Source organism: Amphibalanus amphitrite, unplaced genomic scaffold (genome assembly GCF_019059575.1).
Source record: "Amphibalanus amphitrite isolate SeventyFive unplaced genomic scaffold, NRLGWU_Aamphi_draft 000046F_arrow, whole genome shotgun sequence".
Lineage (NCBI taxonomy): Eukaryota > Metazoa > Arthropoda > Thecostraca > Balanomorpha > Balanidae > Amphibalanus > Amphibalanus amphitrite.
In genome coordinates, this window is record NW_024881542.1 from 429,883 (window position 1) to 454,026 (window position 24,144).

A 24,144-nucleotide genomic window follows, 5' to 3' on the forward strand; every position below is an offset into this window, starting at 1 on the left:
GTCAACCAGTAGAGGTCCTGCCAGGTATTTGTAGTAGGTGTCAACCGCCTCTGACAGCCTCGTAACATGTTACGAAGGCACCAAAACTACTTTGTAAACGTTCATGTGGTTGCTTAATTCGAATTCAGCTCGAAAAAACTGACCTAGAAACATGTCAAACTCGAAAAAGTGAACCGAGGTCACCAAAGGTCAATGACCTGACCTGACCTTCAGGTGACCTTGACACCCACCCTAATGCATGGGGGCAACATCATATCACATGTTTGAACGCTTGAAACCACGAAAAGACTGCAAACGCGCTGCTAATGCGAGCCGACATACGCTGAATCGCGGTTCCGGCCAAACATGGTCTCGAAAAGTAGGTCACAGGTCAAAGGTCATTTGGGTCAGGGTCATGAAATTTTCAGGATGGGTGTTAAATTGATCAATGCGAGGGTACTGAAAGTTTCGTCGCGATCAGCCGCTTTTTAAGCGAGTTATTCGTGAAAAACCTTAGGGGGGTTGCATCAACCCCCCCCCCTGTGCGGGCGAGGTCATGTTTTGATAGCAAGACTGAAACAGACTTTTTTGGGTAGCCAGGAAATCGCATGCCAGAGCCTATTCAAATTCTTTTATCGGCCTTTATATGCACCAGTCGCATACAGGTACGGGATTTAGCATACGATTTCCAGACAATCGAAAGACTGTTTGGAGACAACAAAGGAAGGAATGAGTGAGTTAAGTTGAAAGTATTTATTTGGTTCAAAATGATGATGCAGATAACCTAGTTATTTAAAGCTAAATATCTTATGACGAGAGCGGTTGGCATTTTTGGTATGCAGTGTTATTCATTGAGAACCGGTCGGAGCGTTTGAGTCTTTAATTTAGTGGTCGCCGCTTACTAATCATGCGGCATACACGCCGCACATAAACGCCAATGCCGCAACGCAGCTTAGATTTCGAAGTAAGCATTTAGTCCCACCCTTCAACGTTACGTGGGGAAATGGGAGAAATCTAAAGACTTTTTTTCTCTGACGTCTCCACTCCAATATCTCTAGCGCAACTGGCAAGCGTTGTTAGCATTGGCTCGTGTCGTCGTAAATAAGATTTGTTTGACGGATATTCCGTAAGTTGAGTGTGTTGTTGTAATTTCTGAGTCTGTATGAGTTGGACGGAATGGCGCCATCCCGCCATGTGCGAAATCTGTGCGAAACAAAGCTGTTCCTATTCATATTTGAATGTTCAAGACTTGTGGGCTTTGTAGCCAGTGCGTGTAGCTTCTAGATATCCTGTGGGTTATCAAAATAATTAAAAAATTATGTTGTGTGCTTTCAAACTAAGCTCATCCCGAGTGTAATTCAAGAATGTCTTAGTTCAAGCAATTAAACTTGAAAGTGATATAGCTCCAGCAATGAAGAAGCTTGGATGGAACGTTGAATCAAAGTTACCTACCTATCATTTGTAATGTTAATGCTAAGTGCTGAACGTTACCAATTATTTGAGACATCCGTTGTAAGATGTATGACGCAGATCAACTTTGATCAAGTGAAGAAAATAGATTTCAGATGAAATAATGTCAATGTTCAAGGCTGAGCGACTGGCAGATTTCGGAGTGAGCACGAGTGGCCTTGAGACATTCTGTTTCTGTAGGTACTCAAAATAAATAAATTATCATGTTGTGTGCTTTGAGGTTAAGTGTTATCAGTGGAGCTTCATGGTTGTGCTTTGTTGTTGGTGTATGGGCATATTTTGAGCACATTGCAGCATGATATTGGTGGTGTGGTGTAAAGCAACTGATCTCCGCAGACTTTGCACTTACTTGCAAAGCCTGCGGACTGACTTTGCAGACTGGCTGACAATGAGCAATGCATTGCTAATGCATTGCTGACTGATATCATTTGTTCTGTGTTTGTAGCACAAAGTACAGAAGTGGCACATACATTGTTACTTTGAAAACCTGATGTGAATTTGATGTAGAAAATTGGTGGCTGACGTTGAGTCCTTACGTATTGTGAGTAGTGTACAGCTGGTGCATTGAGCACAGACTTGAGACCAGTGACGTTTGTATCAGTAGACTGTGTTTGAGTCTACTTATATGGGTAGTCATAAAGCAGGCGTCACACTTCTTTTTGCAACCAAGGAGAAGCGTTATACCCAGAGTTGCTTTGTCATCCAACCTTACCCAACCAAACCTAACCTAACCTACAGCGCCTCTCTTCGTTCGTTCATGGTTGCAAAAAAAAAACAAGTGTGACGCCTGCTATACTACTACCCTTATATGGCCTTGGTTTGAGTGTGGTGACCGAGTAAGCTGGTGTGTATAGCCATGCAATAAGTGTTTTGAAATATATTTTTGGGACAGTATTGAAATGGTGTGTTTTGGCCATCTGGCATGGATGATGGAAAGCCACTAACTCAACTTTAGGAACGCTTCTTCATTATGCTCATCTAAGGCACAATCATCTATTTTCTCTTCGCAAGGATTGATTACTAATTCACTGTCAATTATAACCTGGTCCAGAAGGTTTCGCTGGGCCACACGGTTCATACAGATTCATCCACAGTGCTCAGCAGTGCATGTTTTCAGATTTCAACAGACTGTAATTTTTTCTGTATGTACATATGCATCATGCAAGGGTACAACAGATGCGGTATTTGGTAAGCAGTTGGCAGCAAGGTGGTGTTTGTACTTATTGGCAGAACCAGTTGAGCAGGACTAAAACTATCCTAGTTTCTCTCCATTTTACTCAGATCCGTCTCAACACATTGAACATATTGAAAGCGTCCATCCATGAAGATGTCTGCATGTATACTTATTTCCGAGAAGGCACGCTCGTCGCTCATCCATTGCCGAGCACGCACGTGCGTGCCCATCGCCGGCGCGCATTAGCGCGCGTCCATGGCTGGGGCGCACGCGCGCGGCCATGGCCGGCATGCACGCGCGCGCGCCCATCGTCGGCACGCAAGCGCGCGCGCGTCCATAGCCGGCGCGCGCGCCGCGTCCTTACCCGGCGAGAACGCCGCGTCCGTACCCGGCGCGCACCCGCGCGCGTCCACAGCCGGCACTGACAGACCCTGACCGACGGGCGTGCTGCCGTCGGCGGTCCTGACAGATGGGCGGCGGGCCCGGCTCCCGCAGCTCCGGCAGCGGGCGGCAGCCATGGTCGGCATACACGCGCGCGCGCCCATCGGCGGTACGCAAGCGCGCGCGCGCGCCCATCGTCGGCACGCAAGCGCGCGCGCGTCCATAGCCGGCGCGCACCCGCGCGCGTCCATAGCCGGCGCGCACCCGCGCGCGTCCATAGCCGGCGCGCACCCGTACCTGGCGCGCACCCGCGCGCGTCTGTACCCGGCCCGCACCCGCGCGCGTCCACTGCCGGCACTGACAGACCCTGACAGACGGGCGTGCTGCCGTCGGCGGTCCTGACAGATGGGCGGCGGGCCCGGCTCCCGCAGCTCCGGCAGCGGGCGGCAGCTCCGGTGACTGTTCCGGCAGCTCCGGCAGCGAGCGGCGTCTCCGGCAGCGCTCAGCAGCGGCGCCAAGCAGCAGCAGCGGCTGAGCCAACAGGCGGCCGCGGAGGCACGCCCCCCCCGGCCCCCCTTTGCACATTGTTCGTCCATGGAGATGTCTGCAAGCACGACCATTGTTGAGAAGGCACGTGCATCCATGGCTGAGCACTGAGCAGGCACGTGCGACCCCTTTGCACATTGTTCATCCATACATATCAATATAATTTACCTTATTGATTAGTGTGAGTCTTGCAAAATCTTAAACTCAGAAATACCACAAGGCAGGCTGCCTGGGTGAGTTGCTAATATGAACATAATGAACATTATACATTAGTGCAGTACCTATAAGTATCCATGCTGTGTGAAGGACTTGGCCCTCATGTTCATTCGTTTGGTGATTGCACATGGTGGCATGTGTACCAATTGTTCTCCCTAACCCTTCTTACAACTTTGACTAGCAAGTAGAAGCTGGCAAAATGCAAGGAGCTTACAAAGCATGCTTATATGTAGATAACTGAGGATGATTCTCTCAATTGAAGCATGATCCACACTCAGCAGCTTCTTCTGTTCTGTTCCACAAACTAAAACTGAAATGACTCAATTTTCCTAAAAATATATTCATTTATCACTCATAAACAACAAAAATATACATTAAGTAGGTACCAGGGCAATAAAAAACATACAAGTTACATATTTTTTTCATGTACAGTCCTTTCACAGCAACAATATGTAGAAACGCACCAACACGTTCACGGAGAGCCCACCCATAACAAACTATAGTTGAAGCCGGGGCTCTGCTGCAGCAGCAGGGGTGACGTACAGGGCACAGAGGTCATGTCACATCATGTTGTACAACCTGTTGTTCGAAAAAAAACAGATCAACATTGATTTTGAAAAACTGTAGCGCTTTCTTCAGTCACTTAGGTAAGCTTTCTCGCAAGACGTCTTGCGAGAAAGCTTATACGTTACATTAGATTCACCACTCTTGACAAAATAATCAGATTGAAACTTAGCTCTTGTGCCTGATGCACTTACATTTCAATTTATTGAAATAAAACACTCAAATTTACCCTTGAAAATTGTTGACATTTAAATGATATTAACATCAAGATTTTGATGATCAGCAAACAAGCTATTCAAATCACACCCATATAATAATTTTGGCAATGTTGATAACTCTTGCTGTCTTATTGAAAAGCAAATCTTCAATTTGTTCATATCCAAATCCAATGCCAAGCACTGAAATCTTGTTGCAAGGCCCTAAAAACAACAGACAAAAACAAAACAGTCTTGTGGAAATCGCCAGTGCGGTGCGGCGGCCTTGGCGAAATTTCCCAAGGCTGCTCTTTGTTTACATTTTAGCGATGGGCCAACTTGGCCGCCCAAGTACTTGTTTTGCGTGAGTAAGTACAATTTTGTCAATTTTGAAACGGCTATATCTCGCAAATTTTGGTACCGATTTACATTTTATGCATATCTTTAGAATCGGCAGAGTCTGGGGAGTTCATTGATTGGAAATTTATGCCGATTCCTTTCAATTTTTAAACCCTGATAATCCCTTTAAAGTGGTATGATTTTTTGTAATCAGATTTTTCTAGCAGCCATATTGATATAAGATCAATGGTAATTGCTAAATGAATATCCAGTAAACAGAACAATAGAAAATACTTAAGTCTTAATTTCAACGAATAAAACCCAGTGCAACCAACTTATACAAAAAAGCAATTATGACTAATAATCGGAATTTAATTTACCTTTCATTAGCAAAAGGCATTGCATAACAAAGCCAATAAAGTAGTGTTCTATTTTTGGCACTACTGGAATTCAAGTAGCAGCTAGCGCAGATAGATAAATTAGAAGGGCGAACAGCTCTTTGTAATTAGATTGTTTTTAGGTATCTGGGGGTAAAAAATTAAAAAATGAACAAATCTGAACATAAAAAGAACGAAATAATAAGGATATATTAAAATACAAAATTTGCTGTTAGCGCATAAGCAGTTCATTTAATGTTTTTCAATCACGTATTGAACACATTAGTGCGCAGTAATTGAAACACTTATTGTGTCATCAATGACGCAAAAGGGACAAAACATTAACCGAAGTGGTAGCATAACGCCCGTAAATTAAAGATGGTGAGCAAGAATGTCAAACAAATCCATCAAAACGCAACAACGGGGATACAGGATAGGAAGGTTTAGTGAAAGGATGCTTCTAAAATACTTAACATACTCAACATTTTGACACTCAACACCCAAAAATTTGTGATGAACTGTCCAATAGCACCAAATGAGCATCCAACTTACCAGAGGTCGCAGAAGCCAAGATTGCAGAAGCATGTGGCCAAAATTACTTTATTAATAGGCAGCCGTCGTAATTATTACACCTAACCCAAGGCCGTACCTATATACCTATTACCTAACCGAAGGGCTACTAATGAGGCCAGCATGCATCGCATGACAAGAACTATAATGCATCCGATCCTGACCACCCGTTGCCTCCATGTCTTCCAACACACTAAATATCATTGATTCAAAAGCACTCAATTCGCCAAGTTCACATTTCCTTCATTATTCCCAGTGTCCAAAGGTCCAACGTCGTCAATATTTTTTAGTGGTATATTTCCTCTTTTGCGTAGGAACATACATAAATGCACACAATCATTGAATATAAACATACATCACGATGCTGTACAAAATTGTGTCGCGTCCACGTAACAATAAAAAGTTACAATCACCACAGCGAATGGGTACAAAATTAGAAAGAAATGATCGGATACTCGTAGAAAACGTGTTTGGCCCACCGACCTGGGCGCACTTGCAACCGCACACTGCCGCCGCCCTAGATTGTGGTAACTCAAACTTTGGTCTCGTCACACTGGTAACTAAAGTTGACGGCTGCCCACTCACATTCACTCGGAACACGCCCAAAACGCAGCCAAAACGCTACCGCCACGACCGTTGTACTTGAATAAGAATAAAGAATAAAAATAATGGGTGGCAAGCCACCGCTCGCCCCTCGGAGCGAGATGACCCCCAACACACACGGCACTTAGACAAGCCTAGTACACACGCTGTACACGCTAGGGGCGCCCGCACTCGGCACGGCGCCCCCTCTCGCTCCTCTAGACATAACACTCGTGATAAATACTCGATATTTCAGCTACTCCGGCGTGCTATGTACACTCCCGACCGTACCGGCAACAGAACGCAGATCAACCGGGAACAAACAACAACATAACCGAGCAACAATTTCCACACCCGACGCCTGGCAATTCGCGCGTGCGTCGGAGTCGGCGCCGGAGAGGGTTGGTAACGCGTCCACCGCGGGACAACTCAACACGAATTTCCGAGGCCGCTCCCGTGACTGGGGCGGCCGACTAGTATAAAACATGGCAGAGGACCACAGCGCGGTACGGTAACTCGTGAGGACATCCGCTCCACAATTGACTAGTCCGGCGGCGGCCGGGGCGGCGCCGTTTTGATTCGGAGCTGCGCGCCGCCCCGCTATTGCTGCCGGAGACCGGGGGCCGGGCGGCGCCACCTCCACCTCGGAGCGCCGCCGCCCGCGCCGCCCGTCCGTATGGAGACAGTCTTCATTCTGTGCGGTCAGCGGCGCGCTGTCGCCCCTTTCTCTCCCTCTCGCTCTGCTTTCGCTCCCTTTCGCTCGTTGCGTTCGCTCTCAGCGTGAGTGAGGCGGCGTGCTAGGCGCCAGTGTGTGTTCGGGGCCCGCCAACTACCGCTGGATGGTGGAGTTCAGCAGGAACGGAACGTAGAACATCTTGCTCTCCAGGAGCAGCGCCGCCGCCTCCCGAATCTGACGGAGAACACAGAGAGGTCCGTATCAGTCATCACATAGCCAGGTGGATTGGAGACAGACACAGCGAGGTCCCTTGGATTATTAACGTCGCATCTATCGGTGTGATAAGTGGATATTTAGGTACTATCCTATAACAGAACAAACAACCGGAAAATACTTAAGGAAATTTCTATATTCAAACCAATAGCAGTCACTCCTAGGCACCCAGTATGTCAAGGGCGAACGAATTAAAACAGTCACGTTTTTCACGTCGCTTTCCGACATCGTATAACAGGGTAAAACCTACTTCGATCCACCCGATGACCTTACTGACACTGGGCCACCACCAACCCCGTTATATCCGTCATTCTCACCTCCGGGAGACGGGCGAGCAGCTGCTGGAAGCGAGTCGGCTGTTCAGGAAACTCGTGCATCACGTACGAGCGCAGACAGTTGCGGTAGCGCTCCTCGATCCGCTCTGAGTTGGCGTATAAAGACGACGCTGTGGGGGAACGGGCCCGGTCAGAGGGGTAAAACAGGGACAGAGGGGCACGAAGGGGTAAACATGGGGTAAAAGGCTAGGAGTAAAGCAGCACGGATGGGAAAATGGGGCTAGAATATAGAGGACATGGAGCGCCGAAACAGGGGCTAGAGGGACATGGACGGCTCTAAATTTTAACAAGAGTGTCAGGTCCAGAGAAAACTGTGGTAGGTCGGGTAGGCGAACGCCTTTAATTGGATGGCTCCAAGCTCCAACGGTATACCGATTTAGACGGTTAGTTTCCGGAGGATTCCTCACAGATATTCTAGGAGATAGCTAAAATAGAGTTTGAACTGATGCAGCCATTTTTAGCCCCAGTTCCGACGGAGATAATGAGAATTTTCAGCCAAGTAAAGTGCAGCGGCGAACTGCAGCAAACTGCCAAACTAACGTCCCGACGCTAAGGTCAGAGCGCTACACCGGCATTCCCCCGGGCTCCGTCCGAATACTCACAGTCATTGAGCAGCGCGATGACCTTGAGACAGACGTACTCCTGCATGGTGATGCCGAGGCTGCGCAGCATCACCGTCACCAGGGTGATCTTCTCGATCATGACGCCCACCTCGCGCCGCAGCTGCTCCATCGAGATCGCTTCGTTCATCATGTTCGAGAGACAGGTCTGCAGCGTGCTCAGACTGGTGGCCACCTGGCGGTCGGAGGGAGAGACACTGGTCAGACACGGAAGCAGTGACCGTGTGAGACTCGGGGCGGCGCTGTGTGTCCCGGCCACAGCACTGCCGGGCGATCGTGACCGACGGCGGAAAACGCAGCAAAACAAACAGGCGCGCGCGGCAGAGTTCCTGTCGAATAGGGTGTCCCAAATTTCACGAAGTTTTCCAATTCACTTAGGATACACCGGGATCCCGTTCCTTGGTTCATTTGAACCTCACACACCAATTTATAGAGTAAACTACCGGTAAACAAGGTTGCCGCTAGTGCTCTGAAGTTTTATTTGCATTTTGGTGTTATATGATAGTGCAGCGTTGTAGTCTCCGAATGCAAAATGGGAAATATGTGTAAGCAACGTAGCAATATTACCTTCTTCGATGCTCAGTGATGCTCAGATCCCACGCACATTGCACAATGATGAAAATCCGGGTTTATGTACGCATACATACGTGTGAAACTGTGTGTGTGCGTGCCCGTATGCCTCTGTGCGTGTGTGTATATGTGTGTGTGTGTGTGCGCGCGCGCGCACGACTGCGTGCGTGCCTGCCGGATAGAAGGCAATGCCAGTTTTAATCTTGGTGTGGGTGATTTCATGTGCCGCTGATTTCGTTTAGGAGTAAGCGATCAAATAAAGGTCTTAGGTTAGTGCTTCAAATGTCTCGCTTCAGATCGAACCGTCTGCGGCAATGGCACACCACATAAACGCAGATTGAACAGAATCAAATTTACATTGCAGCTATGGGTATTAAGTTCACCATACCCTGTCCTGAGACCGTCCACGCGTAGTAACATCACCGTACCCTGCTCTGAGATCCGTCTAAACAAACATCATGCCTTGCTCTTAAAACCGTCTGAAACATCGTACCCTATTCTGAGCTGCGTCTAAAACATCGTACCCCATTCTGAGATCCGTCTTAAACATCGTACACTGCTCTGAGATCCGTAAACAGCGTCGTGCCCGGCTATGAGATCCGTCTAAAATATCGTACCCTGCTCTGAGATTCGTCTAAAACATCGTATCCTATTCTGAGATCCGTCTTAAACATCGTACACTGCTCTGAGGTCCGTCTAAAACATCCTACACTGTTCTAAGGCCCATCTACACTCTACAGTCTACACATAACGTCATCGCACCCTGTTTAATATCTGTCTACCACTACAGACCCATGTAACGTCCTTCTTCGTGTGACCGTAAAGCGACCTGTGCCATGCCACCACCTGGGCCAGCGCCTGCAGCTGGTCCTCATCTTTCGTTCTGTCCATCATCTCCTGTGCCAGCTTCACTCCGCGATCCGCTCCATCATTCACAACTGCCAGGCTGTTGACGTATTTGTGAACTGCGTTGTAACCTGAGATACTTTTGCATTTTTTGACAGGCTCTTGCAACCATTCGAGGGCGCACTCATTCTGGATGAGTGCGCCCTCGAATGGTTGCACCGGGCACCCGGCTATGAGAATCATAGGCACTCATCCATAATCCCTCAAATGGTTGCAAAAGCCTGTCAAAAATGGAAAAGTATCTCAGGTTACAACGCAGTTCACAAATACGTCAACAGCCTGGCAGTTGTGAATGATGGAGCGGATCGCGGAGTGAAGCTGGCACAGGAGATGATGGACAGAACGAAAGATGAGGACCAGCTGCAGGCGCTGGCCCAGGTGGTGGCATGGCACAGGTCGCTTTACGGTCACACGAAGAAGGACGTTACATGGGTCTGTAGTGGTAGACAGATATTAAACAGGGTGCGATGACGTTACGTGTAGACTGTAGAGTGTAAATGGACCTCAGAGCAGTGTACGATGTTTAAGACGGATCTCAGAATGGGGTACGATGTTTTAGACGCAGCTCAGAATAGGGTACGATGTTTCAGACGGTTTTCAGAGCAAGGCATGATGTTTGTTTAGACGGATCTCGGAGCAGGGTACGGTGATGTTACGCGTGGGCGGTCTCAGGACAGGGTGCGGTGAACTTAATACCCATAGCTGCAATGTAAATTTGATTCTGTCGAATCTGCGTTTATGTGGTGTGCCATTGCCGCAGACGGTTCGATCTGAAGCGAGACATTTGAAGCACTAACTTGAGACCTTTATTTGATCACTTACTCCTAAACGAAATCAGCGGCACATGAAATCACCCACACCAAGATTAAAACTGGCATTGCCTTCTATCCGGCAGGCACGCACGCAGTCGTGCGCGCGCGCGCACACACACATATACACACACGCACAGAGGCATATAGGGGCACGCACACACACAGTTTCACACGTATGCATGCGTACATAAACCCGGATTTTCATCATTGTGCAATGTGCGTGAGATCTGAGCATCACTGAGCATCGAAGAAGGTAATATTGCTACGTTGCTTACACATATTTCCCATTTTGCATTCGGAGAGTACAACGCTGCACTATCATATAACACCAAAATGCAAATAAAACTTCAGAGCACTAGCGGCAACCTTGTTTACCGGTAGTTTACTCTATAAATTGGTGTGTGAGGTTCAAATGAACCAGGGAACGGGATCCCGGTGTATCCTAAGTGAATTGGAAAGCTTCGTGAAATTTGGGACACCCTACTGTCGAAGGCATTCTACACTACCGGATAAAATGTGGATCATAGCTGACGGACAACGCTCGAGTAAGTCGCCAGAGACGACATGGAAACCACCCGGAAAATCGGCCGGTCATATTGTCACCGGGCGACGCGCCGAGGGTACGTTGACCTTTTGATCGGCTTATATAACCACGCAGAGCCGACTGCAGAAGCCGGGTCCGGCCGCCGCCGACTGTGTGAGCTCTGCCGCCGACTGTGTGAGCTCGGCGGTGAGTTTAAACTCGTCCTAACTCACCTCCTGCTGAAACTCGGTCTGAGTGTGGTCCGCGGTGATGGTGAGCGCCGGTCGCAGGCCGCGGATCGCCTGGTAGGAGCACGTCGTCAGCACCAGCAGCTCGTGCCACTTGCTCGTCAGAAGCTGAGTGTGAACCTGGTGAAAAGGCGGACCTTACGTCAGCCGGGCGGGGGCGAAATGGTTCAGCGAATCTCAGCTGATGCACGGATATGGACACCGGTCCCGTTCTAATGCGCCGTTTCATGTGGAAAGCTGAATTTGAGCGAAAGATGCACTTTCTGTCTTGGAAAATTGGCTGCATTTACTTATAGCGTGGCAATGCATCTGAATAATCGAAAGCAGCACTTCGACACGTGAATCGGAAATGGATGGGTTCGTCGAACTGGACGGCTGGTACTCACCTGCACGGGAATCTCTAAGTAAAAAGGCAACTGTTTCGTCCACTGCACCAGCTTGTAGACTATGGAGTCTCCGATATGACACAATTTCTGTGAGATGTCCGACTTGTTGTCGAAGATTTCGTTTAGGTTCTGCGGAAGAAGAGAAAACATTCGTCAGTTTCACTCGCGGAAACCATCTCTCCATCGCTCAGCATCGACTTCTCCAAACCCCACGCAGCTCCGTCTTCCCGCTAATTTTACGGGTGACCTGTTCTAGAAACTAATCGCCTTGCCCAGATACTCAGCTGCCGGATCTAGAAGCAGCGAGCGACATCGACAGGCCTCCTCCGCGCACACAGCAGTGACGTCATATCGACGTCACAGCTGCGTCAGAGGTGCGTCAGCGCTCCGACGACCGGCGGCGGCGGCGCACGCAACATCCGCTCCCCCCCCCCTCCTCCCCTCCTCCCCGGCGACTGCGTTTGTGGCCGGCCGGCCGGCACGTGTCGTGCGGCGCACAGAGACGACCACTGACCGCTACTGTGGCGCCGGTCACATGTGTGTTACCAGGCCGGTCGGAATACAGCCGGCCGCTCCGACCGGAACGTGAGAGACCCGACACGAACAAACGTCCGTAGTAACGGGCACTGAGTGCCACACGTGACATTGGCATTCGTCGGCGAACGAGAACGATGTAAATGCTTGATTCAATGGGAAAAGCAGCGCCTATTTGCACTGAAACTCGTGAGGAAACTTCCCGTCGAATAAGCTCAACACGAATTCAAGCACCGTAAACATCTAAACCAAACAATGTCAGAAAACATTCAAGGTTCCGCTCAGTCATGCTCTCACACAGCACAGAGACCTATAGGGCGCCGGCACCAAAGCACAGTGTGAACGGGCCCTTATCCGACACGGCGGCCGTATGTCGCCGGCCGTGCATACACCGTGTAAACCCACATGCCGCCGCGGCCACTCGGAGGTTAGTAGGCGTGCCGTGTTCAGGTAAAAGGGGGAGAGTCGTCCGCGCGGCTCCGGGGCCAGTGTGTGCCGGTGGGGAGGGCAGTTCACCGTACAGAACAAAGAAACTGACGCGATCGTCTTGGCAAAACGAACCACCCAAGTTAAAGATTTTTAATGCGAGCAATAAAGACGCATATGTACAATGGAATAATTTGAAATAAAGAAAATGAACTTTTCCATACAAAGAAGTGCAATTTCTAGCATACAGAAGCAATAACAACACTTATTTAACATTAAAAAACTTTTTCTTGGTGACCGGTTTTGAGTGTATTTTCTGGTAAACACACTCCACAATCACGATGAATTGAAACAGTTAACGAGCTAAATGTGCAACGAACTATATTACAAAATATGAACTAAAGGGATAACCGAAAGCAGTTGCAAAAGCAAAGTGTAAAGGTGTAAACCACCACCACCAAAGCAGCACCCAAGCACCGCAAGAGCCGGGGACGGGCAGGGGTCGGGGGGGGGGTCTAAACAGGGGTGCGTGGCCACAGGCGGCCCGCCGGGTCGGAGTGGGGGGGGGGGGTCGGGGTGGCTGGCTGCCCACTAACATAGCACGAGTACCGAGCGAAGCGTCTGGGTTTACAGTACCTTTACCGTGGCGATGTCCTCGAAGTTATCACAGTCGATGAGGGTGCGGACGAGCGACGCGGTGGCCTCGTAGGGCAGAGAGCGGGACGAGCTGACGGCGCTCTCCATCCGGTGTCGCAGGTGGTCCACCTGACGGGCGGGGTGGAACGTCAGCGGGGAGAACACAGAGGGCACAGACGGTCAGCAGGGCGAGCACATTGTCATAATGAGGGTTAGAGGAGATAGGACAGGGGGCACGCGGGGGCGCACAGGGTCAGCAGAGCGCAGAGGTGGCCCCCATGGTCATGGAAGGAGGGCACAGAGGTGGTAGGGTCGCGGAGGTTAAATGAAAGGTCTAATGCGAATCACGTGATGTTCCGGAAGCTATTGAATCTCGATTCAGGTTGCACAAGGTCTTAGTTTGAAATATGGAAGATTTCGTCATAGACTATCCAGCAGACATTAGATGTTGGTATAATAAATGGAAGATTCAGCGGAAACAGGAATGCTCCGATGAGCCTGTTCATCCATTTTCGCACGCAATGTGGGAGCCAGACTATAAATAATGGTAAAACTGGTCATCACGTGAATTTCGCCACCGACCCAGGTAAGGCGCAGATCCGGTTTGGCAACCGAAACTGCGCCCGAGTGGAAAAAGAACGAACGGATATCAGCCCCGATCAATAGCACAATAGCAGCGCACTGCAAGAAACTCGCCGATCCGATGAACTGACTGGGGAGAATGCATTCATGACGGATTACAGACACCGCTGCACAGGTGCGGGCACAAAGCTCCAAACAGGAAACGCTAGAAAACTCCCCGGGAACAGTTAGTGACCCGAATCCGGCCGGCCGGAGGTCACTGACCCCGCCGTGTCGCGGTCACTGACCTCTGTCGGGTTGGTGAGCGCCGTTTTTAGAATGTTGCCGGCAGCGAAAAGGCCGGGCGGCACGGAAGTTTGCATCTCTAACGCCTTGGGCTTGCAGTCAGTCTTCATTGTGCCGTTCAGCTGCTTCTTTTTATGTTTCTTGTACTTGACCTGGCGGCACATACAGGGAAACGGTCAGCGCGCCGTCACTAGAGCTGATGACCTGATACGGCAGGGTTCAATGCACTCACTCAGCCCGACGACTAGTGAAACATGAGAGATTAGCTGATATGGTCGGTGTCAAAAACCCGAGCGAGCTGTAGGACATGCCGCGTGAAGCAATGATCAGCCAATTCATCAGAACTACCGCGCCCGACGAACCTTAGTTTGGCTGACAAAGTACATTGTCTCGACTGATACAAAGCAACAGGCCGTGACTTTTATCCAGCTCGATAACAAGTGCGTGCTCCCTTCTTACACCAAACCGCGCAGATCCGTATCATACCTTGTAAAGGTTGTAGACGGCACCCGAGTTCCGTCCACCAGGCATTCGGTCCTCTCGAACCGCTGCAAAAATAAAAACACCAACCGCAGTCAGCCAACGCCATACCGGACCGGCCAGTCAGCCCCGCTCGACCAATTACACATGCGCTAATGCACTCTGCTGAATGCGGCCGCCCGCAAAAATCCCACCCGGATAACAGTGACTGGCCTGCCGGTCGGCCCGGCAGCGGGACCATACCGGCAGCATCAATGGCGGCGACCGCTTATTTAGGGCGGGCGGCAGCCGATCGGCGCCGCACAAAAGTCAAAGTCAAGGTTATCTGGGGAATCTCGCGTGTGAGACTGGGCCGGGCGGGCCGAACTCGACCGCAGCGATCAGCCGGCCCATCGGCGGGCCTTGTCGGGAGGGCTCGGGGCGCCGCCGGTCGCCGAATCGCTACCGAAATACACAGCGGCAGGGTTCAGCCACCGCGCCGCCGCCCCGGCTGGCCCAGTGAGGCCCAATCGCGGTGAACTTATCCAGACTGACGGTCCCGTATTGGTAAACGGAGTGGGTGAACTTCAGCTAATAGTATTGAGGAACGCCCAAGACAAGGCTCAGCGGACCTTCATTGCGTCAAAGCTGCCCTTGTGACGGCACCTCCACCTCCTTCCAGTACCAGCAAAAGCGGCCTACTAGAACCCCTATTATCTTCCTTATCCACCACATTCATTCAGAACCCAAGATGACTCAGCACGAACGTCCCAGTTCGACACTCACCTGCGAGAACCATGCCCATCTTGAGACACTTTTGGAAGCGGCAGAACTGACAGCGGTTGCGCTGCGCCTTGGTGATCTCACAGTTGCCGTCTGCCACACACGTGTACACCCGCTTGTTCTGCACGGTCCGCTTGAAGAAGCCCTTGCATCTGAAACGGAAGCACGCAGTCAGTGATGAACGCGTCAGAGCTGAGAGGAGCAGTGCAGGGTAGCTGCAAATTCCATCTCAGAAGCTGACGAATTCAGGGTCGATGGGTTCAAAAGATGACAAGGCGAACGACGCTCATCCGCCGATTGTTAGAAGTGACACAATCTTTCTGATGTTCAAGTCAAGGTGTTCCGCAGAAAGCCGCACAGCACTGGCGACGCAAAACACAAACAAAGCCGCTTATGCCGTCGCGCGGAGGCCACCGTCAGGGCCGCGGCGGCCCCTGAACTGCGCCCCCGGCGGCCCCTGAACTGCGCCCCCGGCGGCTCCCCGAGGCTCCCCAGCTCCGCCCCTGCGTCACCCCGCACTCACCCCTCGCAGGTGATGATACCGTAGTGCAGACCGGTGGCCTTGTCGTCACAGATCATGCAGATCATCGGGTGCTCGTCGTTGTCGTCGTAGTGCTGCATCGACGTCGACGGCTCCGGCGCGGAGCGCTGTGCCCAGCTGGTGGTCAGGTTTAACGCCTGCGGACGGCACGGTCGGGGTCAACATCAGCATATGGTCGGCGGTGAACACATTCTGCGGTCAGGCCGAGTAGACTAGTTGGGGAGGGAGTGTGGTCAGACAGGTGGACGCGACGGACCATCACGCAAGGCACTGGGATAATCCTCCGCCAGAGTTCAAGTGCATTGACTCGGGGTTGACCATGAAGACTACTCAGTGCCAGTCATACACTACGCTGCTCACTTTCTAGCAATCAAGTACGTTTCGTCAGTACTGCCCTGGCGTTTACGAGTGTATCGCGCACATCTGGTGGCGTCGCTGATCCGAATGCAGCGGCGCCGCGTCTGAGCGATCATCTCTGCCCAATGTCACCACTCGGCTCGTGCTGACCGGATCATCTCCAGCGAAGGTGCCGCGGTCGGTAGACCCAGCGTGTCCAGCTGTGGGCCAGCACCCGGCCAAGGTCTGCGGCGTTTTCCCAACACACCAAGGTCTGTGGGTGTTTCTCAACACGGCGGCGCGTCTTCGACCAGATAATCAAAGACACGTCGGAGAACCAAGGTGACCGTGTTGGCTAATGTGCCGTCGGTCCGGTACGATAGAGCGACGCTGCTGCAGCGGCCCACAGCACGGCCGGCCGGTCGGCGGCGGGGCGCCCGGCGCTAACCGGGTCACAGGTCGGGGCGAGCGGGCCGCGGCCGCGCGGCGCGGCTCTGCTAGCTCGCGCGCCGCCGCCGCCGCCGCCGCGGTCATTGACCTTTGCCGAGACAGGAATATAACCAGCGAGTCGGCAGCGCGGCCGCGGGCGGCGCGGAAGCTGCACAGACGGGCCGCGAAAGTGGGTCTGCCCGTCAGCATACAGCACGTGCCGAGTCGGCCGCGGAGAGGAGGGGAGGGGAGGGGAGCGGAGCGGAGTGCAGAGAAGGAGCGGGGAGGGCGAGAGGCCCGGCCGTGTGGGTGTGGGATTTTGTCGCGTTCGACTCCCCGCCGCGGTTAGGTGGCCTTCCCGTGCAGGCTGCGGTCTGTCGGCCTTGTTTGCACGCTGGAACGACAGCCGGTAATCCGCCACGGGAGCAGATGCCAGCAAACGAGCCACGAACGACCGAGATTGAAGTGGAGGGAGAGACGGGACGGAGACTGCGGGTCGCTTGAGCAACTGAGCCTTGACGAGACGCTTTTTACCTCGCGACTCGCTTAGGTCATGAGGATTGCCAGAGGCTGCTTGACGGCAGCTTAGTGAAAAAGCGTCAGACGAGTTGGCAGACTTTGACCGGAGATCCGTTATGACAGCTGTCGCCTCAGACGAGCGGCCATATGACAGCTGCGCCGTTTGCAGATTTCAGACGCACGCTTCGCGACAGGTGGTATGTTGGCTGTCGCGCCCGTCATTAGCATCCCTGCACCCACGGAGGGTCCCGCCCGAGCTCAGCCCGCCCCCGCGCACGTCAGTCCCATTTCGCCCATAGTGAGGTGACCGACCCCGGGTCGCGGCGGTAAAACAGCCGACAGGAGAGGAGAGAAACGCGCCGCCCGGCCGCAGTGCCGATCGCTTCCGCGTCCGCCCGTCGCCGGGCATGGGAAAATGAAAGTAGCCGGCCACGGCAGCCGACAGCCCTCGGACTGCACGACCCGCGCCGGAGAAACTCTGTGAAAGTTCGCGCCATGCGCACCGCACCGTGCCCCGGGTGGGGGTACCAGGGCCGCGCGTGACACTCGATATCATCGGACGGGTCAGGTCAGGTCGGCTACGTCACCTGCCGCGTCAACCGAACCCAAGTGACGGTCACTCCCCGAGCCAAGGGCAGTACCTCCCTAGTGAAAGTCGCTCTTCAGCGAAAGCCCTCCCGAAAGTTCCTCCCAAGGGAAAGTTGCGCGTTGCGAAAACCCCTCTCGCTCGCTCATGATCCCTCTCCCTCCCGATCCCCTCCCACTCTCTGCCGTGCAGCACACTCACCTGAGTCTGGCCCCAGAACTTGGACATGTCGAGCGCCTCGCTGGTCGGCTGGGACCGCGAGGGGGCCGCCGACGGCGACAGCTCGTGCGCCGCTGAGACGGTCGGCGCCGGCGCCGGCGGCGTCGGCGTGATGACGGACGGGTGGTATGGAGATCGGGGGGACGGCGACATGGTCACCGAGCTGGTGGGCGACAGGTGCGGCGGCGTGTGCGCCGACGAGGCCGAGGAGAGCCGGCGCTCCTGGCCCAGGCTGAGCAGGCTGTCCACAGAGAGGCGCACCATCTGCTCCTCGCTGTAGGAGAGCGGCACCGACGGCGCCGGCGCCGGCGCCGGCGGCGTGCTCGGCTCCGGGCACGTCCACACCATTGTCCGCACGCCGCCGTGCTCGCCCATGATCACCTGCGGCGTGCGCAGCCGCGGCTGCTCGCTGGCCGCCGGCGCCGGCGGCGGCGGCAGCGGCAGCGGCGGCGCGCCGTTGCTCGGTCGCAGGCCGTTGAGCCGGTAGGCGGTGGCCGCCATGTGGCTCCAGTAGGCGGCTGACACGGGCGCCTCGGCCGGGGACGGGGAGCTGGCCGGCCGCAGCGGCTCGGCCGGGAACCGGGCGTGCGCCGCCGGGTGGATGCGCGGGCTGGCCGCCGCCGGCTGCGGCCGCGGGCTCAGCTGGTGCGGCGACGGCGAGCCGGTGACGAAGCCGCGGCTGGCGGGCCGCTCGTCGGCGCCGGCGGGCCCGCGGCTGGCCGGCCGGCCGGCGCCGTTGGTCGGCTTGGTGCGGTGCTGGTCGGGCCGCGCCGTCATGCCCGGCTCGGGCAGCTCGGTCTGATCGGACGGCGCCGGCGCCAGACACGAGACGGGCGACGAGCGGGAGACGGCCGCCGGCTCCGGGGTCTCCCTGCAACAGCGCCGGCGCCGGTCAGCGCCGCTAGTTTCACTCCACCAGCACACACAGACACCGGCGGGAGCTCCGTACACAAGACGTCACACCGGTTCAAGAAATTCGACAAATGTTACACATGCTAATTCTTACACACTTATGCTTCAGCTCTTTACATCTCCCAACCCCTTCCATCCTCTTTGACGCCCAGTTCCACCGACTGACCTGTCTTTGGCCGGTGAGACGGGCGCGTCGCTGTGCAGGTGGGGCGAGGAGGCGCCGCCACCCGCCGAATGGCCGCTGTCGGGAGAGCTGGTCGACGTATCCGCCAGACTCTCGCCGTCGCTGCTACACCTGCACGAACAGATGTCAGGTCAGAGGCGGAATACGCTATAATTTCACATTTAACACGCATGAATCGATGAAATATCGGATAAATCAGAAGTGAGAGTCAAACATATCGACAAAACCATCAGAAAAGACGCACATTTGAGGATTATTCCACACTTACGACAGTGAACCTATCACTGGTGAAGCATACATGAGCTAATTCCGGCGCACGAGATACAATTGACGGTCAGACCACACAGGAACTCCCCAAATATGGCGCTGCACTGATCTCGCAACTCGCCCACAAGTCACGACACACGCAACACAGCCGTCCACGCAACGATGCACAGATCACCTTGAAAACCACAAATGGCCGCGACTGCTCTGCCGACTCACTACCGACTTGTACCCAACGCTGTTGCCACCCTGTGATAAGGCATCGACTGGAGACATTTTCGCCACGAGGAAGGGCAACACGAGGCTCCGGCGTTGCCTGTGAGGACGTCGCACGTGACGATGACACGGCCAGACCGCTAGGTCCGCTGTCATTCCCTGTCGAGTGCCGTGACAGGCCGGTGGCTCGTGAAAAAGTGCCGGCTGGCAGCCTTTTTACGCCGACAAAGGCAATAACCGATGGCATCGGTCGTCGCCCGCCAACGGTACCGGCTTTTTCAGCCGAGCGGCCCGCTGGCCAGCCGTTTTCCTCATTCCCACCCTACTTGCCGCGCAAAACTCTGCGGCGGGCTGCCCCAGCAAGGTCGACGGAGGGGCCGAGAGCGGCGCGAGGACAAACAGCCCAGACAGACGCTCGTCCCGGCTCGGTTTTCCGACATACTTGCAGTCGGTTATAAGTTAGGTACTCTTTTCCGGAGTGCGAGGCATTCCGTCCGACGGGCATTCGACTGGTTCCGGTGCCCTTGGAGCGTCGATGGTCGCCCCCAGACACGTGTTCTATTCAACTGACAACCGAGATCAGCTCACGCAAAGGTGGCCGCGGAGACCGGCCTCTGCCGCCCACCGCGGTCATCCTCGACCGGAGAGCCGGCACACACTGGGCGCCAGCAGCCGAGGTAGCACTGCAGGCAGGGCTCGATCGTGGCGCTGGGTACAGCGCTGCAGTGCATGAGTTTCCACTTATAACCAGACCATCTGGACAGCAGCAAACAACAGGCTACGCTCCAAACCTGCAGAGGGAAACAAATGTTTAAACGGAGAAGCAACAATCGGAACAGAGTCGGGTATAATCCCGGTGAGACTCCGTCTGTTGCAGCGTGGAGTCGCCGCTGCAGGAATCATTGTCCGCATGACGAGCTGTTAGCAGTATATCGACCGGGGGACGCGAGCCGCCACCCCGGAGTGACTCACAGCCCGTGACCCCTTTCTGGCTGGGCTCACTGTCTGAATACCACGGCGACTACGGCAGCCACGGAAAGACCACAGCCGTATTCCTGCGCCTATCAGTGCCGTGCTGCCGACCAGATCGACACCGTTCGTCATTGCAGTCGCTGATATACCTACGAGTATACCGCCTCCCACATTTCAGCGGCACGCTCCCACGCCGAGATAGTCTCTGAACATCTCTCAGCTCACTCCGACGCACCGACATTACCCCGTGCCGTCGCCCCGGAAGCACCACCAATCACCGTCGCAGTTCGCACGGACGTTCGGCGACCGCAGGCACCTGTGTGACCGACCGACCGGCGGCGCCCCGGGGAGCCCGCTGACGAATTGGGGACAAAGGTCGAGAGCCATTGAACTCGCGGCTGATTGAACAGCGGGTCTATGGGATCGAGCAGGCTCGCACAAAGACAGCTTCCAGGAAACCACACGCAAGATGTTCCCGGGATTTGTACAAAGAACCCATTTGGAGGGTTGAAATGAAGATTTAAATGTCAGATTGGACAAAGATGGCCATCATACCTGTCTAAAGATATGAAAAGCTTTATGAAACATTATGCAATTTGGGCATGCTGGGTTCAGATCACCCGTCCCTCGTTCTGAGGTGCAGGAACGCACAAAGCCCACACACAGACGACGGCATTGCAGTCAAGAAGCCGGCAGACAACCATTCACTCCGGAACTCTTTCATGCACTCGCATCAACGCTCAGGTCAACACTCACAAGGACCACGCACTCCCGTCACTTCAGCACCCACACACAGATACACATGCATCACTCACGCACACTAAGTGATCAGCACGGTTCAACTCACAGAGACACTCTCTCAGGCACCCGCACTCCACGGCACCCACTGGCACTCTGACCGGGACACTCACACCAGGGCACCCAGGCGCCACATCGCCGGCAGTGACCTCCCTGCAGCACGGCTGCACCTTGCAGGCGGAGGATGGCCTTCGGTCACTCACGCACAGTGCGCCAAATGGTACTGGTGACCTCTGGCGCACACCAGGGTCTGCTCTCCACCCAGCTCAGCACGGCACGGCACGGCACGGCACGGTGCACGTCCGCTGCGCGCGCCGGACAGCGCCGTTTTGGCACTGACCGCCGGCCGTGCGGCAGGCAGAGCGTCCCTGAGGCCTCACCCGAGCAGTCGGCCGGCCGCGACCCCCGGAACTGGGGCAACGACCGCCCCCGCCCCCGCCACCGCCCGCGCCCCCGCCCGCGGACACTCACATGAACATCGCCTCCGGCGCGCACGCGCAGTCGCCAGGCTCACGCACAGTCGGAACCGCCGCAACCGCCGCCGCCGCCGCGCCGGGCGCCGTCGCCGCTCCGACCGCCACGGCGCCGGTCATGAAAATGGCGAAGGTAAAAGTGAAACGGCGCCGCCGCGTTGCGTCACGGACCGTACGAAAGCGGCGCGGCCATCTGCAGGGGCTCTGCAGCGTGCAGCGTGCAGCAGCGCCGCCGGGTCGCAGCCCGGCAGACGCCGTCGGGACGGCTTAGAGGTCACGCCATCCCTGCGAGAGGGGCGCGCCCGGCGACTGGGCCGCAACGCCCCGAACCGAGGGGGGCGCTCACTTCCCGATCACCATCGTATCATTTGCATGTTGCCCGTCTCTTTCTGCGGCAGCTGCGCGGGTATCCCGAGCCTTCGGTCCATCCGGCGGCGCGCGCCAGACCCCTCGCCGTCTCCGCGCGGCCGCCCTCTGTCTCTCATCGGCTGGCGACGGCCCAGATCGCGGCGCGGCGCGGCGCACGCACGCGGAAGTCGGCCGGTGGCACGCGCTCTCGGCCCGCGCACACGCACGCCCAAGATAAACATAACGGCGCGCGGGCGGCGAGGGGCTGGATTCTGGGTCAGGCGCGCGCAGCGGCCGCTCCTCCGCGCCGCCCGGCCGCCGGTGTCATTGAACTTGCGGCCGTTGGCAGCGGCGGCGAGGCCGCACGAGCCCAGATCGACCGCGTCCGCAGCGCTATGCAAACTTCTGCATGGCCTGTGCGTGTGCGTGCGCCGACGGCGGCCAATGAGAGAGCTCGGAGGAGGTCAGGAGGGGGCCGGGGGAGGGGCCGGGCAGGAACTGCGCAGCTGGACCGCCGGCGGCGCCCAGGGACGTCTCCTTGGGCCGGCGCGGGTCACCGCCCGGGGGCAACGGCTCACCTTGAGTCCACCTTCCGGCGCTTCAGCTTGAGATCTTGGAAGAGGCTCATACGGCTGGCGTCGTACGGCAGCACGGGCACCGTCATCATGCCTGCAACAGCGGAGAGCGGGGCGTCAGCGGGCGCCGGCGGCTCCGAGAAACCGCGCCAGTTTCTCCGGGAGATGACCACAAGGAGGCGCTAGGAGCGCTGCCAAGTAACACCTCATACGGAGCAGCGACTCCATGAGTGGTGAGATTTTCCCACTACTCCCTTGCGGCGCCTGAAAGTCACTGTGAAAACATCCCCAACTTCCGTTGCGGGTGGGACGTGTGCTGGCCCTCTGGGGTGGGGAAGGGTTGGACGGGGAAGGAGGGAGGGTTGTGCGGCTCACAAGTCGCCCAGCGGCTGCAGACAGTAGCAGCTTGCTGGTGCATTACTCATGCAGCCGGCTGACGCGGGGCGGCGGAGCGCGACCCAGTTACCGGCTGTCGGGGCCCTCCCGCTGCCCGAGGCCACCAGATGGCGGCGCGGGTTCACTGTCCCGCCGCCAGTGGGACTGTCACCCTCCCGCAGTCCCCACCCTCAGCTCCCTCACTGCGGCGGCATTTGGATCGGAAACTGCGTACCCATGATACCATGACCCACTCACGGGTCAGCCGCGAGGGACATTGACATTCACCGGTGACTCAATTCACCGATGTCATCACCGCCCATCACCGCCCATCACCGGTCGTCGTCACCGAGCTTTTACCGAGCGGTGACCGGCGGCCGGCCGTCGCCGTCACATAAAACACGTCGCGGCCGCGCGGCGCTGCACTTTCTCTTTTAGTCGCCGTCAGTGGACCGGCCGGGCGGCGCGCGGCCACCGACCCCGGCGCCGCAGCCCTGACCCGAATCAGCGCCGTGGCGTACCCGCTCCTCCTGCGGTCGTCGACCATCCGATGACACCGCCGCGCCGCCGCGCCATGACAGTTGCGCGTCGGTCGGGCACAGACCGTGGTCGGGCGGGGAGCTTCGAGAAGCATCGGTCGGGGGGCAGCGAGGACCGCAAATGGGTGCAGGGACATTGGACAGTGTCCCGCGGTGCTGCTAGCATCTGAGGGCTAGAACTGTTGTGGGCCGGTGTAAAAAAGGGCGCTCGTACCGTTCGTTTGCCCCCGTGTTTTCCTTGTGAACGCTAGCGTGCAGACAAAGGGCGAATCTGTGGTTTAGTACAAGTGGATGATGTATGGCGGTGGCGCGGATTACGGCGCGGATTATTTGGCGGTAAATTTAGCCCGCTATGCACAACTATATTACATCAGTCTTTTAGATGAGACGTTTGTCGATATGCTATGCAACT

The 24,144-nt window shown here is 55.2% G+C and overlaps 1 protein-coding gene across 4 annotated transcripts in view; it reads right to left on the bottom strand.

The window, feature by feature from the left end:
• Positions 1 to 6,083: 6,083 nt before the first annotated feature.
• The window catches only part of LOC122377511 (hormone receptor 4-like), a 92,993-nt gene continuing 74,932 nt past the window's right edge, over positions 6,084 to 24,144 (bottom strand). For 3 of the 4 annotated variants that reach the window (XM_043357596.1, XM_043357598.1, XM_043357599.1), the window contains 13 exons: positions 22,822 to 22,912; positions 19,155 to 19,283; positions 18,059 to 18,947; positions 15,970 to 16,124; positions 15,450 to 15,598; positions 14,691 to 14,752; positions 14,207 to 14,356; positions 13,338 to 13,466; positions 11,742 to 11,870; positions 11,341 to 11,475; positions 8,279 to 8,471; positions 7,659 to 7,786; positions 6,084 to 7,302 (listed from right to left, as the gene is read on the bottom strand). In XM_043357596.1, the coding sequence (XP_043213531.1) occupies positions 7,222 to 7,302; positions 7,659 to 7,786; positions 8,279 to 8,471; positions 11,341 to 11,475; positions 11,742 to 11,870; positions 13,338 to 13,466; positions 14,207 to 14,356; positions 14,691 to 14,752; positions 15,450 to 15,598; positions 15,970 to 16,124; positions 18,059 to 18,947; positions 19,155 to 19,283; positions 22,822 to 22,912 (2,420 nt within the window). In that variant the 3' untranslated portion in view covers positions 6,084 to 7,221. The remainder of the gene's footprint in view (positions 7,303 to 7,658; positions 7,787 to 8,278; positions 8,472 to 11,340; positions 11,476 to 11,741; positions 11,871 to 13,337; positions 13,467 to 14,206; positions 14,357 to 14,690; positions 14,753 to 15,449; positions 15,599 to 15,969; positions 16,125 to 18,058; positions 18,948 to 19,154; positions 19,284 to 22,821; positions 22,913 to 24,144) is intronic. The other variant, XM_043357597.1, reaches the window with a different exon arrangement.